Genomic DNA, 18,588 nt, shown 5'->3' with positions numbered 1-18,588 from the left:
GTGGCGGTTTATGTGCGTTGTAGGTGTGTTATTGTGTCGAAACATGCGATGGAACGAACCTCGTGAGTGCTGTTATATTAAGGTATGCTACCTGGCTTCGTAGACAATGGCCGGCCGTACCTGCAATGGATACCAAAAGGACCGTCTGTATTAATCGGTGAGTACCGTTAGAACACACTACTTCCTATTGGTACTGTGTGCATGTGCCATGTACTGTAGCGGGGTCGAAGCCGCGGAGCGGCCCTAGGCCTACATCTCTCCTCGAAAGGGAATTCCACGTATAATGTACATTCGTTTCACCTCATATAATGTTATGCCCATTGGGCTGCGGAAGGTAAAGTTTTGCCCAATGTATATCATAGGTATGCCGGCAGGTTGCATGGCGTTTATGCAGGCTATTTGCATGGTGTTCCCTTCCTTATACTGTTTCGAAGCGGCGGGGCGGCCCTAGGCCTACATTCCTGCTCTACAAGGAATTCCACGTACAATGTATATTCGTTTCACGTCCGTATAATGTTATATACCGGGTGGGCTGCGGAAGGTAAAGTTTGTCCCAAAGGTGAATGTATATCATAGGTATGCCGGCTGTTTGCGTTGTGTTTACGCCGGCTATTTGCATTGTGTTCCCTTCCTTATACTGTTATAAACGTTCGGATGCGGAATGTACAGTTTTACCCAGTACCTTTCTATCATAGGTGTGCATTCTGTGATTTGCTGTGCTCATTTTCTGCTGTAACCCATGGGATGCTTAGTTTTTTTTTGTATGTACATTTAAATGTCAGATGTTGCCTCGTGACGTCATAGTTTCATCATGGCTGGCCTTCCAGAGGTTGACGGGATGAACTATGACGTCATCAACATGGCTACCCTGGCAAGAGAGCCGTAGCGCTTGGCACATATTGGCATTTAATAATTACGTACAAATTGCAAAAACTCTTAATTTTCGCATCTGAGTTCCTTTTTTGGACATAGTAGAATTCGCCCTTTAGTTTAAAACATTTCTGAGACCCGATCTGGAGATAGCCGGCTTGCGTACCGGACCCCAAATTGGTTATAACCTATTTAAGTACAGTGTAAAGCACTTGCGCCGGCCTTGTGGTTTTGGGGTAGCGTGCCTGCCTCTCGCTCGGAGGCCCCGGGTTCGTTTCCCAGCCAGGTCAGGGATTTTTCCTTCGACCTGCGGGCTGGTTCGAGGTCCACTCAGCCTACGTGATTAGAATTGAGGAGCCATCTGACGGTGAGATGGCGGGCCCGGTCTCGAAAGCCCTGAATAACGACCGAGAGAATGCATCGTGCTAACCACACAGACCCTCATAATCTGCAGGCCTTCAGGCTGAGCAGCGACCCCTGGGCAGGCCAAAGCCCTTTAAAGGGCGTTACGTGCCATGGGTTTGTAAAGTACTTGCACAGGGGAGCCAGCAAGACTGTCCAAACTGGAAACACCTGACACAAACAAAATAAACTTTAAAAACCCAGACATATATTTAACACAAATATCAAGAATAGTAAATAACTTTGTACAGTCCCTGAAAAGTTCACAAATGTTTAATGGTTCAGTAGGGTTATTTTGTCACACATTAGGCTTATTGCCTTTAAAGAAAGAATGTATGAGAGGTTGTTTCATCTTTTTTTATAAACACTAGCTACGAACTGCTCCACATGGGCCATAGCCTTAATTGTAGCATCGTCAGCATCACTTGCACTTATCACATAATCCAACGCAGCTAGAGCGGCAAGTACATCATTTTTTGACGAAATAGTTGCCGCCTGCACTGTATCTTCGTCGTGTTCAGCATCAGCTGTAGCTGCATCTCCCTCTGGCGTCACATGTTCACAGCTTATCATCCTGACGGGATCGCGCTCTCCTGAAGTAGTTTCCGCGTGGTCTATGGCGATGTATTCGGAAAAAGTTATACCAACATCGGACTTTTGCCGTAACTCCTCCCATTCATCTTCATTGTCTTCTCCTTCTTCTACTTCATATAACGAACCAAAACCACACTTGATGAAGCCGTTCCTGATTGTCGATGAAGGAATAGCATCCCAGGCAACTGTCGCACTCCACGTTGCATCAGTCACGTTCCATTTGCGTATTTCTTCCACCGGAATATTTCTAGCAGCCTCATGGAAAAAGCAACGCACCAGTCGCTTTCTGTAGGCACGTTTCACAAATGAAATTCTACCTTGATCTAGCAGCTGCAAGTAGCTCGTAGTATTGGCCGGCAGAAAAAGAAGATTCGCATGTTTTAAAATTAAATTTTTAGACTTTTATTTGCACGGAATGTGCCTGATGCCCTTAAAACATGCCTATGATGAGGGGAGGAAGTACCTCACTTCCATCCGCATTGCAACACAGAACGACTGTGACCCTATCTTTGTAAGATTTCCCTCCATGGCACTTCTCTCCTTTAAAATCATAAGTCCGTTTAGGTTCGGCATTAAAAAACGATGCAGTCTCATCGTCATTGAAGATATTGTTTGGTGCATACGAATTGATTATGTGAGCCACACTTTCTCGCCACCTGTCTGCATTGCTAGTGTTCACCGATTCTGCTTCTGCGCACACTGCCTGCCTCGTCATATTGTGCCGTTCCTTAAAACACGTAAGCCACCCGTTTGAACACGGGAACTCAAGCCCCATCTCTAGTGTCAATATATTTGCCTTCCCCTTAATAATCTCGCCATCAACAGGAATATTGTTCGCCTGAACATGCCCAAAACCACTCGATCAATTGTACTTCCAAATCAGTGTTCAGCTCCTGAATGCGCATATTCTTTGCTGTATTTACACCCTGCATTTCTTGAGCTTCTGTGCTCTCACAACTTTTTAAAAACGTTGAAAGCATGGTCACAGGAATTCCAAAGTCTTCAGCCATTTCAGTTTTTGTTTTTTGTCCTTTGTTGACTTCTGTTACAATCTTTGTTTTCTCGCTCAGTGTCTTGGAAGAATACTGACGCTTAGCCATCTTGCAATACAAAAAAGGAACACACATGCCCTAAACTAAAATACAGTAGAACCTCATCATTCCTGGAAGTGTCGTTTTCCCATATCCATCGTTCAATTATTATTCGCCATTGTAAAGTCCATCGTTCAATTTATTCGGTCCCAAAAATTTTCTGTATTAACCAGTGTTAAATTTCCCCGCATCTATCGTTCCTCGAACTATCGTTTTATTGCATCAATCGTCAGAAAAATATTTGTCCTCGGCCACAATTTTCCTGCATGGATCAATCGAACATAAGAAAAATATACGCAAAAGTTTTTTGAATGTAAAGAGACAGCTGAATACTCTAGCATATAATAGTGGCAACTTGTTACGCGAGAATGTACGTGCGATTACGAGTTGCTAGTCTTGAGCAAGGATCTCATAGGCTGGACTGCTGTGCACAGGTTATTCACACGCAACCTCACTATGGGTCTTGGCACCAACGCTTCCCCTCGACCCACTGACTGGCCCCTAAAAGTAATTTTATTTACAAAAATTGAAATGGCGGCACTGTAAAACTCAAATTTTTCACCATTTTCTGTGTTGCTATTGACAGGCTAGGGCTGCCAGCTTCATGGAAAATGAAAAAATTGCACAGTTTAAAAGAGTCGCGGCGTGCGCTGGGTACGTTTTAATCTGTCACAGGCTTATTAATCGCATCGTACCTTGTGATGTGTGTGGGTTGCTAGAGGCCTGTTGACCACTTTGTTGCCCCCTGCCCAGTTGTCTTGTTACAAGCCGGACCTAACCAAGCCAGACCAATAATCTTTTCACTAGCCTGGTCTTGAAACTAATTCCTAGTTAGCAGCTTAGCCCGCTGTGACACCGTCTGAGGCGTGCCATGTTGAATTTCTAACCTCTGTGACATCGTCCGAGCCGCGCCATGTGGGATGTCTGACCTATCATTCGCGAAGGGTTTACAGAATCTTTACCAAAATAGAGGTTATCGCCGTAATATCCACGTATATTATTAATTTGCAATAACAGAACTGACCCTGAAGATTTTCCAATTATTACGAGTTATAAGGAAAAGTGAAATGAAACAACGTAAAAGTCGCGCTTTTTATTTTCATTGTGTATATCATGATTGCAATGGTTTGATACCGTTATGTATAGTATGAGCCTGTCCGGCTCCATGGCTAAGTGGTTAGCATGTGTTGGCCTTCAGGTCACGATCGGGTCGGGGAATAACTTTCGTTGGTTAATTCCGACAGTTCGGGGGCTGTGTGTGTGCGCCGACTTACGCATTAGGATTCATCTTAGGTAGAGCCTTATTTTCGTAAGCGTGTAAATTGCCTATCACGCGACAACTTGAAAGATCTGAACCCGGCTTCGGAGGCCACACGCAATCATTATTATTGTATTTACATGACGAAAAATGCCCAAGTCGATACCCATATTTTATTATTTTGCTTTCCACCTATTTTATATGTCACTCACATTTATCGTTTTCCCGCATCCATCGTCATTTTCCCCCTCCCCTTTGAAAAACGATCCATCGAGGTTTTACTGTACCGTAACAGTAAACCAAAACACAGTATTAAAATACTATATAATAACTTCGAAGTTTATAACTGCACACTAAACTATGATTTCACTAGAACTTGGCAACTCTGAAGCACGCTGTAGGCTCACCAAAATCAAAGTTTGGAAAGATACCTCTGCATGTTCCGGAAGACGTTTTATCGTGACGCAGATTATTTCTAATTCAAATTACGCCGTAAAATATTATTTTTCCCAAAATGAAGGACCCTTTTGAATTTAAAATCTGAATTTCAATACTGGGATCGACGTTGTTCTTAGAATTATGAATTATCCGTATTTCGAATTAAAAAATTTAAATAACACGCAAAACCGTACCTCGTGTTTCCGGGAATGATAGATTCTTTGAATTGGCAGCATTTTGAATTAACAGATTTCTAATTATCAAGGTTTTACTGTATATGGCAAATTAAAACTCATCCAAATGTATCAAACACTAGCTATAAACATGCACATAAATATAAAATAAATTGGTTACTATAAAAAATTTGTGTACTCTATCGCAGAGCTGCGGAGGAAATTATTAATGTTTTTCATGGCAGCATGTTAGCACAGAATGGCCTTCAGTTTAGAGCGCTCCAGCTTTGATTCCCAGCTAGGTATTTAAACTCTTTGCTATTAATTATTTCAGCTCTGGATGTTTGTGTTCGTGTTAATACACTTCTCTTCATATACACACAATACATCACACTACCAGCAGTACCATAGAAACATACAGTAGTGTATACATCCCTCTGCATAGGATTGATGTCGGGAAGGATATCGAAGTACAAACTGAGCCTAATCCACATTAAGTGCCTAGCCCAATAAATAAAGAAAAGTCCATGACGAAGATGCCCTCATTGATGCCAACCATATGTAGAGGGATGATTTTGGGTTTTTCTGTTGTTGGCAATGGTGTGTATAAATAAAGAAAAGTCCATGACGAAGATGCCCTCATTGATGCCAACCATACGTAGAGGGATGATTTTGGGTTTTTCTGTTGGCAGTGGTGTGTATCCAAGTGCATAATGAGGTATGTACAATAAAACCGCTATTTAGCATTTTGATGATGATGCTTGTTGTTTAAAGGGCCCTAACTTCGAAGGTCATTGGCCCCAATTTTAGCGTTTTTACAGGTAGCTGAATTTTTAAATTTTAAATGGGGGTTTACCTTAAATCGAGGTTTCAGTAGAAAGCACACATTTTCCATTAATCTTTGCATGTATTAACATAAATTGCACCATCACACATAATTTACACAATGACAGAAACAAGGAGATATCTACCCTACACACTATACTGTACTGAATTTAAAGTTAAAAACTTCATGATCGTTCCGTATTGAATAGAGAAACAAGATGATGTACAATATTAGAAGGATCCACCTTTCAATACTTCGTTGTAAGTTGAACTAAAAAGAAGTCACAGCTTGTTTATTAGGACCGGTTTCGACACATTACAAGTGTCATCATCAGCCAAATAGTAAAGTAGGGCAAGATATAAAGATCTTAAAACAACTAATACATTGAACACAGGCAAAAAATTAACATTGATTCATATCGTAGTAATTCAGTTAATGTCCAAAACACAATGATCGCAGTCAAGAGAGTAAACAGAACATCCTTGTCTTGCGCCAAAAACAAATATAGTTGAAATTCACAAGCAGGTCAAGTATGCACTTATGTAGAGTCGTTGCTAGGCAGGTCTTGTAGGCATTTGTTTCTCAGGCCGAAGAGTAAAAGGTGACGTAATTGAAGTCTTAGGATAACAATGTAGGATTTAATTTCGTCAAATTCAAAGTAGGTATATAAGTTTGAGAATATTTTAAAACATAAAGCCAAATAAAAATATTTAAAATAGGAAGAAATAATAAAAGAAAATTGCAATGTGAGGTTCAACTCGAAACAACTTGCCGTAGTAATTGATAGATGAATGGGAGATGATAAATAGAGAAAAGGTTGGGGAACGTTTATTAGAGGGTGGTGGTGGTGGTGGTGGTGGTGGTGGTGGTGGTGGTGGTGGTGGTGGTGGTGGTGGTGATTATTGCTATTAGAGGAAGTACAAATGGGTAAATATCTTCTATAAAACACTAAACCGAGGAAAAAAGAGGAAGAGGTCCGACACTTCGAAAAATGAAGATATCGGTAAAGGGAGACCCTCGCAAACCTAATAGCGTATGGTTAACCGTGCCTTCAAAATTCCGCTATCAAAAGATAACTTACATAAAGAACTAAAGATCATCTGCTCCATTGCCAAATTTAACGGTTATAATACACATTTTATTGAACAAATCATTAACAAATTTAGACACCGCCCTAACACAACACTCTTAAAAGATATTCCTAAACCAGCTGCTTACACCACATTCACATTCAATACAAATACCTACAGTATAGCTAATGTCTTCAAAAAACACAATACCATGATTTCTTTTCGAACTAATAATAGAAACCTTGAATTATTACATAACTCCAACTCCATAAATAGAACAAGTGTCTTTTCTAAATCAGGCGTATATCGTTTTAAGTGCCACAACTGTAATTCTTCTTACATAGGTCAAACTGGTCGTAACTTCAAAATTAGGTACCTTGAACACGTTAATGCAATAAAGCACAACAGATTTTCGGCAGTGGGACAACACATACATGACACTAAACATGTTTTCACTACAATAAACCAGGATATTGAAATACTCAATTCTCTGAATAAAGGCCCTCTCCTAGACATCACCGAAAACTGTTTTATACACCTTGACCAGTTTTTCAATCCAAATCTAAATCTGAATGATATTTCTGAGAAACCCAATGCCCTTTTCGATTTTCTCATCTCCATTTTAAATAACCTGAAGTCAACAAGTAAGAGATCAATCTTTCACAATTTACACAATACCCTCTCATGCCACTTCCCCCTTCCGCAACACCCCCTTTGAACCTCCTTAGTCCCCCCCCTCTCTTCCTTTTCCCTCCCACCCTCTAAGCCCCAGGGGCTCTGAACTTCGGAGCGTGGGTTGGCAACCACGGGGCCCTTAGCTGAGTCCTGGCATTGCTTCCACTTACTTGTGCCAATCTCCTCACTTTCATCTATCCTGTCCGACCTCCCTTGGTCAACCTTGTTCTTTTCCGACCCCGACGCTATTAGGTTTGCGAGGGTCTCCCTTTACCGATATCTTCATTTTTCGAAGTGTCGGACCTCTTCCTCTTTTTTCCTCGGTTTAGTGTTTTATAGAAGATATTTACCCATTTGTACTTCCTCTAATAGCAATAATCACCACCACCACCTCCACCCTCTAATAAACGTTCCCCAACCTTTTCTCTATTTATCATCTCCCATTCATCTATCAATTACTATGGCAAGTTGTTTTGAGTTGAACCTCACATTGCAATTTTCTTTTATTATTTCTTCCTATTTTAAATATTTTTATTTGGCTTTATGTTTTAAATTATTCTCAAACTTATATATCTACTTTGAATTTGACGAAATTAAATCCTACACTGTTATCCTAAGACTTCAATTACGTCACCTTTTACTCTTCGGCCTGAGAAACAAATGCCTACAAGACCTGCCTAGCAATGACTCTACATAAGTGCATACTTGACCTGCTTGTGAACTTCAACTATATTTGTTTTCGGCGCAAGACAATGATGTTCTGTTTACTTTCTTGACTGCGATCATTGTGTTTTGGACATTAACTGAATTGCTACGATATGAATCAATGTTAATTTTTTTGCCTGTGTTCAATGTATTAGTTGTTTTAAGATCTTTATATATTGCCCTACTTTACTATTTGGCTGATGATGACACTTGTAATGTGTCGAAACCGGTCCCAATAAACAAGTTGTGACTCCTTTTTAATTCAACTTACAACGAAGTATTGAAAGGTGGATCCTGCTAATATTGTACATCTTCTTATACTGTACTGTAGTTACAACTTTTTACAGTTTGTGCTGAAGATTACTCTTGTGTTGAACTGCCCCTGCTATCTAAGCAAGAGACCTGTATTGCACCACAACTAGTTTTGGCCTTTTTTTTTTTTTCAGCACAGACATCTAGTACATGCATCTTCATTGTACACTGTTATGCCTTTTAGCATTCAGTGTGCAAGTCTCTGTGAATTAACTAAATGGTTCTGTAATAGTCTTATTTTGTAACCAGCCCTGTAGCCTCTTTTAGTTCCACACCTCTTGAAACTGATTGCCTTGGTTTCCCTCTACATCTCTTAGTTGGTTAAGATTTTTTTTCTCTCTCTCTCTCTTCAATGTTACTTAGGAATATGTTTGCTATTATTCCTGATATTGTTGAGCCCATGGTTAACCCTTCCTTTTGAAAACAGATTTTGTCAGTGAATGCAAAACTGTTTTGGTACTGCAGCATTTTCTAATTTCAATAGCCTGTGAACTAGCCTGTGCAGTTTCATTCTTAAAAGATGTAATAGCGTCACTCCAGAGGCTTCTGTGACATAATGTTTCCATTTACTTACTTCAAATGGAGTCGCCTAACCGAGGTTTGCCACACACATATTACAAAAACATATTTATTTAAAGTTCCCTATAATAATAACCTTTTCACAATAAATTTACATGGAAACAGTCTTTCTGAAAATTAACCAATCGTGAGAATATATAATCTTATCTCTGAAATAAGTTATGCACGCTGGTATATCTTGAAAACAAGTGTCACGTTCTTTTATTTCAGTACTTAGTATTGAAATTAAGCAGTTGTTTACTTCAGCCTTTATTTTTAAGAACTTAAGAACTGCTGTCAGAAGACTTACTTGTGCGCTTATTAACAAGAAACCTTCTCCCAATGTTCGTTAATGACCAGTCGGAGTTGCAGGGCATTATTAATCTAAGTCGACAGCACGTTTAAATGTTGGAGAGAGCTTGCTCATGTATGTAGCGAGGAATCGATACGGTAGAAGATTGATCACTAAACGCTGAAGTTGAGTGTATGAATATTGATACCAGAAAAACTAACGCGCCCAAATTTGTTCGTAATAACGGATGAATCAGTGAAAGGGTTCTCATTGTAACTGAACGATATTGCACAGATCAATACAGGAATTTCTGAAGGGCATAACGATATTGTCATTGAAACGGGGTTCTCTTCTACAGCACCCTTGGTCGAATGTGTATGTGAGCCTGACATCTTACTTTAGCACCAAGTAACCGTGCTCTTAAATCCCTCTTCTGCCTTGAATCATACTTAGCAAGCTTATGAAGCCTTTTTCATAGGTTCTTAATGTCCCATAACTAGTAGAAATAAATACTTGAGAACTCTGAAATTTCCTTACGCGGGTTTTGCCGTAATGTGAATTATGTTAAATCGAGTATGAAATTACATTACTTTTATGGAATAGTTTTCGGGACTTGAAATTTCTTCCGTTAAATGCAGGTTTACATTAAATCGAAGTTAGGTCCTGCCAGGATACTGGGATGTCACCGTTTGCCTAAGTCGAATCAAATAAGCGATATCATTCAAGCAAATACTCTATTATGATACTTCTCTTGCTGCAGAATTTGTTTTATTCTTTCTTGGTACAAGTGCAACGGTTGGATGTGTGCTTTCAATGATGAATGAGGGCATAGCCCTAGTGTAGGCCCTCAACTCTTTACTTACGCTGCATACGGAGGCTCAGCGGCAGGTGATGCTCTTTTATTTTTAGTTCACGGGATTGCTGATGGGAGCATCCTTTACGATCTGCCAGCGATCTCCTAACTTTTACCAACTGTTAAGGAAATGTCCAACGGAATGTTGTAGTATTGCTATGGCTTTGCGAACTAAATTACTTTTTTCTTGGCGTGCGGGCAGTATGTATCACGACGATAGTTAAGAGCCTCTCGAAGGGAGTGTTCTCATGAGAGAGCTTGGCCTGGATTTGGAAAAATAGGTTACACTTACTAAATTACATAGTTTTCTTGGCATGTTTCTTGCTATGTTTTTATTCTGCGAGGGTTAGTAGCGGAAACAACGAGTTAGGAATTATGGGAATGACGTCATGTTGGCCAATGGCCGTGCTCGTAGCTGGCCAGCTAATGGTAGATAGCACGTGAAAACTTTCATTGCGTTACAAAAGTAAATATACCTTTTTGGGCAGGCTGGGTGGGTCCCTGGCATTCGTAATGACACATCTCTCTTCTAAAAGGATTTTAAGGTACAATTCATATACAGTATATATATATATAAATATTTCTTCGCGAAGTTGTGTGTTATATACTGGAGTGCCTACACTAGGGCGCTACCGAATGAGGTATGGATATATGAGAAAACTGAAATTATAGTAGATTGGCTAATCTGAAAGGAAATCTAATGGTTAGGATGAATTTGAAATACACTTCTTCGGAGTTTCATGATGTATCTTAAGCAGATATGGGAGTTTTTGCAGAGACACTACACCCCATAGTAGAGGAATGCTCCTAAAGGTGATTTCCTGTTGGTCTAAGAGTTTTGTGTACAGCAGAAGGTGTCCATAAGACAAATCAGTCGTGTGACTTCGGTTGTGGAACATTTTTTCTGTTTATGTATGTGTGTAGTATTATGTAAATGTATAATGAATGATCCGTATGATAAGGGTAATGATAAGTTCAGTACACTCGAAACTGTGTTTCCCTAGTTATTACGTCATTATTCCAAAGTCCCAGTCCATGTCCTATTAAATACATGCTAAACAAACCTGGATAGCACGTTTTTGTCACTCTTTAGTACGTTGTAACTCCCACCATAAAAAAAATTAAATTATCGTCCCTGGCCACGATGGGCTAGCAACGACTGGCCTGGGTAAGGATTTAGTAGAGAACTTAATTTCATGGCCCTAGCGTCAGTCTCAAGCCAGTCTTTGATGTGGGCGTGTTCGTTTAGATCGCGCATCAGTAGCACATGTGACATGTTGGTGCTTATTTTTACGTTCGTTAGTGAATTGTGTAACAATATACATAAATTAGGCCTACTGTACTTCTGCATAGTGGTTTGCAGCAGGATACTCAGTTATGGAGAAGAAGAAAGCTAGACAGTTTACAAATGATGAAAAGGTTTATTGAGAAAGGGGATGCTAATCCACACATGAAACGTGTGCAGATCGTCCAGATGTTCGACATTCCTATGATAACTTTAAACATAATTATAATCAACGTGTATAGTTTGCATCTCTAAGAATGTTTTTCCATGATGTTTTACTATGTTGGTGTTCTTAAAATGTATTATTTCTTTATTTCGCTCATTATAATTGTAGACGGTTGTTTCCTTTTCATCGTATTTATTTTTACATTCAAACCTAACCTTAAATTTAACAGCATAATTGTTTTGTTTCTTTGTTTTTAATTTTTTAGCACATTCCCTCGTTATGACATTAAATTGTTCGGTCCCTACAAAAACGTCCTAACCAGTTTTGGTTGATGTTCAGTCTCCAAGCACTAAAATGAAATATCCATTGTGATTTGTTTATTTTCATAATGTTGAAATTTGAAATGAGTACTTGTATTATTCTGTTACAGCAGACCGCATCCTACCATTGGGCAGTCAGTGTCTCATGACCTGCTATTGGGTCGCTGGCGGTTGTCGTTGGACCTGTTTGGGCGAGTGTTCATGGAGGATGTAGGTCTAGAACCCGGCTCTGTTGTATCCGAGCTTGGAGGCTTCCCCGTCAAAGAGGCTCGGTTCAGACGCGAGATGGAAAAGTTACGCAATGCTCAGCAGCGTGACTTGACCCTTTCCAAGGTACGAAATTCTCTTAGTAAAAGTGGCTGCCTGGTGTTTCCGAACAGTGTTTGTCCACCTTCAAGTTAATAACAGTTGTTGGTACCCGCCTTGTTTTTGTAATGTATGTTGTGTTTTCTTGCAGCTTTAACCAGAGTCTTTCATTAAAACTAAGTGACCTAATGTATAGATTGTTGACTAAGAAAATAAAATCTGTAAATGTTTTCAATGTGTATTTTATTCATTGTATGAAGCATGCTGAAGTCACTAATGCCTTCTAGTCATGTTGTCCTTGACTAATGAATGAAAGTTAGATCTTGGCATGGCAACATATTCCGTAAATAATTAGCCCGTTGTTCAGTTTACACACACTGAAACTGTTCAAGATAAATTGAGCATATTGAAGTGCTTCTCTTGCTATTGCTGTTATTATAGCCTGAATTTTTAATGTTTTAGAATGAAACTTGTAGAGAAAAGGAGTTGCCTAGCTTTACAAAATAACTCTCCTTGTAGATTGCTGCCGTATGGCAAGTAATTTTAAGGAGGTAAGTTACTTCTTCACAAAAAAAAATAAAAGTCCTGAACAGATGATTATTATCCTCCAATCAGTTACTTCCAATTATCCCAATTCTCCCCATTGTTTTTAAAAAAATCCCTGTAAGTGAGCTGATAATGGTCAGAATTCTCATTTTTGGTATTGTACACTGAAAGATCAGGAGAAAGCTTTTTTTAAGCCCTCCTTCAAAAACGTCGTACCCAATCCTTTTTTTGCAAATGTTGCTGCTGTTCATCTCTTCTAATTTATGAGGGGGAAGAAAGTGAAAATGTCATTTTCATTTTTAACATCCCTGCTAAGTTTCCAATATCTATGAAGTGGCTGATGAATAAGTCGAAGATCCTCATTACTTCACCTTAAGGTTACCAGAGCTGTTGCATTAAAATTAGTAATGAACAGACCAAGGTAGGTACTTTTAATCATTTCCTCCCTGTCTCTCGTCGAAACGAGCTACGGAACTTCTCAAGAGTCAAAGAAATTAATAATTTTCCAATGGGTTTTTATCTCAAATAGAGATGTTTCACGAATGAAACCACATCCTCGTTTACTAGGAAGGAAGTTCTGCATTGTTGAACACTTCAACACTTTACAACTTGAAACAAACTCTTCTCCAAAAATGGCCAAACAACAAAGTCTGGAAGATTGTCAAGACTGTAAACCTGCTAGGTATGAAAAGAACTGAACTCTGAAACAGTTTAGACTAAGTCATGTAAATATTAACATGGAAAGGACAAACATAAAAACACAAAAGGACAAGGATGTTCGTACCGGGAGAGTTGGCCGAGCGGTTAGGGGCGCGCGGCTGCGAGCTTGCATCCGGAAGATAGTGGGTTCGAATCCCAATGTCGGCAGCCCTAAAGATGTTTTTTTTCCCCGTGGTTTCCCATTTTCACACCAGGCAAATGCTGGGGCTGTACCTTAAGGCCATGGCCGCTTATTTCCAACTCCTAGGCCTTTCCCATCCCATCGTCGCCATAACACCTATCTGTGCCGGTGCGACATAAAGCCACTAGCAATAAAAAAAAAAATAGATGATGCTTGTTGTTTAAAGGGGCCTAACATCTTCATACACTACCATGTTCGAATAGATAAGACCCCCTCCCCATCAGTCCCTATTTTCCTATATACAGCTCTTCTTGGCTCAGTGAGCTCGTTTATGCTTCTCAGCTTCATCTGGAGCAGCGTTGCCAACCGTACGGTTTGAACCATACATTTACGGTTTTCAACCCTCTATGTACGGTTCGACATCAAACCGTACTTGTTATATGCGGTTCTGCAAAAATTTAATGAACCTTTTTTATTATTGGAAATGTTTAGATTTTGTATGCAAAATTAATTTTTCTCTTGTTTGTACATACCTCGTTTCCTGAATATGTATGATGTGGCCTCCATTTCTCCAGGAGACTCCCAAGCTTTGAATATTGTGATTCGCCTTTTTGCTGGTTTCAGATCAACCAATGACGTACCTGAATAGTCTGACACATGGGATTTTTCTGTCTCATTCTGTGGCCGGGATTACTGTACTTCAAATTTTATCCGCTGTGGATCTTATAGTTGCATAGGCCTATTAATTCAGTTACACTCTTCACCGTAAAGAATAAATCAAATACCTTAGGTGAAACTGTAGCTGATGATGCCTACAGTGAGAGGTGAAACATGTACCGTCTAATTTAATAATTTGTTATGTTGACAATTTGATAAGGACAAAGTCCTAATTTTTAAGATTTTATTGTATTGAATAGGTGGGTAAATAATAAAAACATATTAGTTTTATTTAATACTAGCTGTTACCCACGGCTTCGCTTGGGCCGATGACCTTCATGTTAGGCCCCTTAAAATAACGAGCTTCAGCATCACGGCTTCGCTTGCAAGGATTTCGTAAGCTGATAAAAATTAATTGTTCCTCAGTACTGCACTAAGACATTATCTGAAAATCCCTAAAGTATAAAAACTCGCCCAAAAATTTGCATTTCATTTATGCCAGAACCTCTTTGTGAACCACGTTTGTGGCATTGTCTTTTGGGGCTAAGATGACCAAGCTACTGGCAGAACTAAATCTGGAACATGCGACATGGAACTCTACATGTCAGAAACAGTCAAAAGAAAGGGGGTTTCTTTATTTTTAAAGGAGATTACAAGTACCATTTTTCACGCCTGTAACATGTTAAGTTTATGAGAGATACTGTAGATATACTAATTTTAAAAACTGCCCCACTCCTTGGCTGAGAGTTCATCGTTGAAGCCTTCAGTTCACAGAATTCCAGTTTCGATTCCAGGCTGGGTCGGATATTTTAATCGCGTGTGATTAATTCGTCTGGCTTAAGGGCAGGTTGTTTGTGTTTATTCCAACTCTCTCCTCTTCATATTCACTCGACACACCACATTACCAACCACAACAGGAATACGCAATAGTAATTACATTCCTACTCGTAGGGTTGGCATCAGGAAGAGCCTCTAGTTGTAAAACAGCGTCAAATCCACATGTGCGACACATTTCACACCCGCGACCCCACAGGTGTGGGAAAACCGGCAGAAGAGAAGATAATACTCATTTTAAAATATCACACGCTTTTAAAAAAATATTCACCCCCTTAAGTGGATTTTCTAGAAAAAATGCATTTTTTGCATTTTTAAAAGAGATTCCAAGTACGGCCTACCAATTTCAATGTTTGTAACATCTTCTGTTTCTGAAATATATGTATCCTTATATTAAGAATTCAAGTCCTTCCTCACTTCTTTTCAACCCTCACCCCTTAAGTGGATTTTCTGAAAACAAAAATTTGTGTTCTTTTATTTTAAAGGAGATTCCAAATGCCAAATTTTATGTCTGTAACATGTTAGGTTTTTGTGATATGTTGTAGATAACCTCGCTGCTGTAAACATACTGGAGCTGATGTTGCCATGGTTATGGCAGTTCATTTCTCTATCCGGTTCCTAGAACAGGGGTAGTGTGGTGCCAATATTTCAATAATGGTTGGTTTTCGGGCCCATAGGGTTAAACCAAGTTTTGTTCTTTGCGTCAGGGGCTTAACATGAGCTTTGTCTCGTCCTTGTGCGACAAATTTGATATTTCGCCTATATTAGCCTAGTATTTTTATATCTCCCCACTTCGCCGCCCCATCCCCCCCCCCCCCCTCGAATTGTTTTGAAAATAAAATATAGCCTATAGCATAATGTATCTTTCTATTAGTGAAAGAATTGTTAGAATCGGTTCAGTAGTTCCTACGGTTAGCCATTACATACAAACTAACTTTACCTCTTAATATACAGGATGTTTCAAAAAGAATATACTTATTTCGAATGCATATACTGTATTTATTAAACTGTAAGACATAAGAATATGAAACTTAACACACACATTTACGAACCTGTCAAGTTTAGATTACATGTGTTCAATATGTCCTCCATCAACGACATGAACAATATCACATCAATACTGAAATTCCTCCCATACTCGGACAAGCATGTCCATCACTGATGTTATGGCAGTACGGATCCGGTTCTTCAACTCTACCAGGTTCTGTGGGAGTGGTGGTACATATTCGTTGTCTTTAACGAAATCCCACAGGAAGATGTCGCAGGGTGTCAAATCCGGTGACCGTGGAACCCAGCTGAGACATGCTAAGTCGCCAGCTCCTTGACGACCAATCCAACGGTTCGGTAGAGTTTCATTTAGATATTCACGCACTTGGCGAGTCTTCGTGCAGCCTCGGAAACAACCAGTTTTGTAACATAGCAAAATAATGCTGACCGCTAACTGTGTTTAATCAAAGAAGAATGGACCGTAAACAGATGATCGGGATATCGCACAAAACACATTGACTTTGGGCGGATCTCATACACGTTCAATGACTGCATGTGGGTTCTGTAGGCCCCAGATTCAAACATTGTGGTTGTTCACCTGACCAGTAACATGGAAAGTCGCTTCATCACGGAACACGATGCATTGTGCGAAAGTGTTATCATTGTCAATAGCATCAAGAATCTTGTTACAAAATGCCACTCGTTTGCGTTTGTCATCAGGACGCAGAGATTGTAACAGCTGTAACTTATACGGCTTCATAACCAGCCGATGTTTTAAAACACGCCAAATTGTTGTTGTAGGCAGTTGTAACTCCCGACTGGCACGAGGAGTTGATTTTGAAGGACTACGCTGGAAAGCAGTTTGAATTCGTGCAACATTTTCTTCAGGAACACGAGGGCAGCCAGGACTCTTTCCTTTACATACACTTCATGTATTTACAAACTGTCGATACCATCTGTGAATTTTACACCCATTCGGAGGATCAATTTGATACGTCAACCTGAAATGTCTTTGAGCTGTAATCACGGAATTGCACTTCGCAAACTCAAGAACACACAATTATTTCTGCTGCGGAATAGCCATTTTAAACATATTACGGTTACCAAGCAAAACAGAAGACAACTGACATCTAGCGGCTATTAATATAAACTAGACTATGTATTGGAATCTCCAATAGCCAAGCCGAGGCACAGCGAACGATAGTTTGGACAAAATAATATTTTGTAATACATGTATTCTTTCGAAACACCCTATATTAGTATAGACAAGTACTTTCCATACGGATCCAAGAATGATTTTTATCACGTGTAATTTCGTCAAATGTTCATACTTGTAAAACGTCCACATTATGTCCAGGGTTCGCGCGCGTGTGTGTGTCGCTGGACTTTTTTTTCTTTTCTTTTGTTTAAACACTTCCCTCACGGCATTGTATAGTCACTGGGCTTTCAGACAGGAGTCAAAACTGCTCTTTCTGAATATAAATGTTTTATTATAATATGATTATGTTATATAGACCAGAACAGATGTTGCACCTTTCATACATAAAGGCATGGTAGGTCTTGGAATTGCCTATTACTGGTCTTAATATAAGACGGGGAATTCTACGTTTTTGTGTTATGTCATAAAAACCGCAGTTTTTTATTTGCGCAATGTTGCACTTAAAAAGTCTGTATTATTTCCACTAGTACTGACTTGTGCAGCAAGCTAGCTTTCCAGCCAAGTTTAAGGTTATGAATAACCATAATTTCTGAAAGCTTTTTTTTCCTCTTTCCAATTTGATTGTGATTAGTGATGAGCATAATTGAATATAATGCATTAGAGAAGTTTTGAGAATCAATACTTACCATCGAAACCCCATTCTCAAGTTCAACATAACCTTTGAAAGTCAATGTAGGCCTAATTTATGCGGTACAATATTTCCAGAAAAAGACTATGAACAGTATACCGGTGACCAAATTACAGTGGAAGATTTTTAAAAAGGGATTTTGCTGTCATGTTGAGCAGTTTTGTATCTAATGTGTTTCATTTTATTAGATCAGAGAAATTAAAACTACTTGGGGTCGATTGTTGTTTGGCTTGGCATACTGTAATTAGATTTTTCAAAGAGTTTGGCTGATCAAAGTTGCTGAACTGAAAGAAGTTTTCCGCAATAAAACTGAATGTAAAGTATAGAGATTTTTAAATCGCATACCGGTAATTATTGTTTGAAGCCAGCTGTGCGGTTTAACCAGGAGCTATCTAATGGCAAGTTTGGTCTAGAGAGCTAGGAATAACGCCCAAGAGGATTAGTCACCTCGTAATCTGCAGGCCTTCGGGCTGAGCAGTGATCACATGGTAGACGAAGCGGTTGTAGTTTGGTTTAAGAGTTTTGTAAGATAATATTTATACATATTTCATTTTTGTGACGTGTAGCCAAATTGTTGATGGTTTCCGTTCGTTTCCGAATTTGCCATTTTCCCATGGTTTAAGTTTTTTTTCTGTGGTCCCTCCAGAAACAAGAATCGAGGTTCCACTGTATACAAAGTATT

At 39.4% G+C, this 18,588-nt stretch overlaps 1 protein-coding gene across 4 annotated transcripts in view; it reads left to right on the top strand.

Annotated features, from left to right (window-relative positions):
- Positions 1 to 18,588, top strand: part of hyd (E3 ubiquitin-protein ligase hyd) — a 544,651-nt gene that overhangs the window by 456,790 nt on the left and 69,273 nt on the right. For 2 of the 4 annotated variants that reach the window (XM_067158035.2, XM_067158036.2), the window contains exon 39: positions 12,002 to 12,221. In XM_067158035.2, the coding sequence (XP_067014136.2) occupies positions 12,002 to 12,221 (220 nt within the window). Of the gene's footprint in view, positions 1 to 11,998; positions 12,222 to 18,588 lie in introns of all 4 variants that reach the window. The other 2 variants (XM_067158034.2, XM_067158033.2) reach the window with 1 other exon arrangement.

This window comes from Anabrus simplex, chromosome 14 (genome assembly GCF_040414725.1).
Source record: "Anabrus simplex isolate iqAnaSimp1 chromosome 14, ASM4041472v1, whole genome shotgun sequence".
Taxonomy (NCBI): domain Eukaryota; kingdom Metazoa; phylum Arthropoda; class Insecta; order Orthoptera; family Tettigoniidae; genus Anabrus; species Anabrus simplex.
This window is presented reverse-complemented; position numbering and strand designations above follow the sequence as displayed.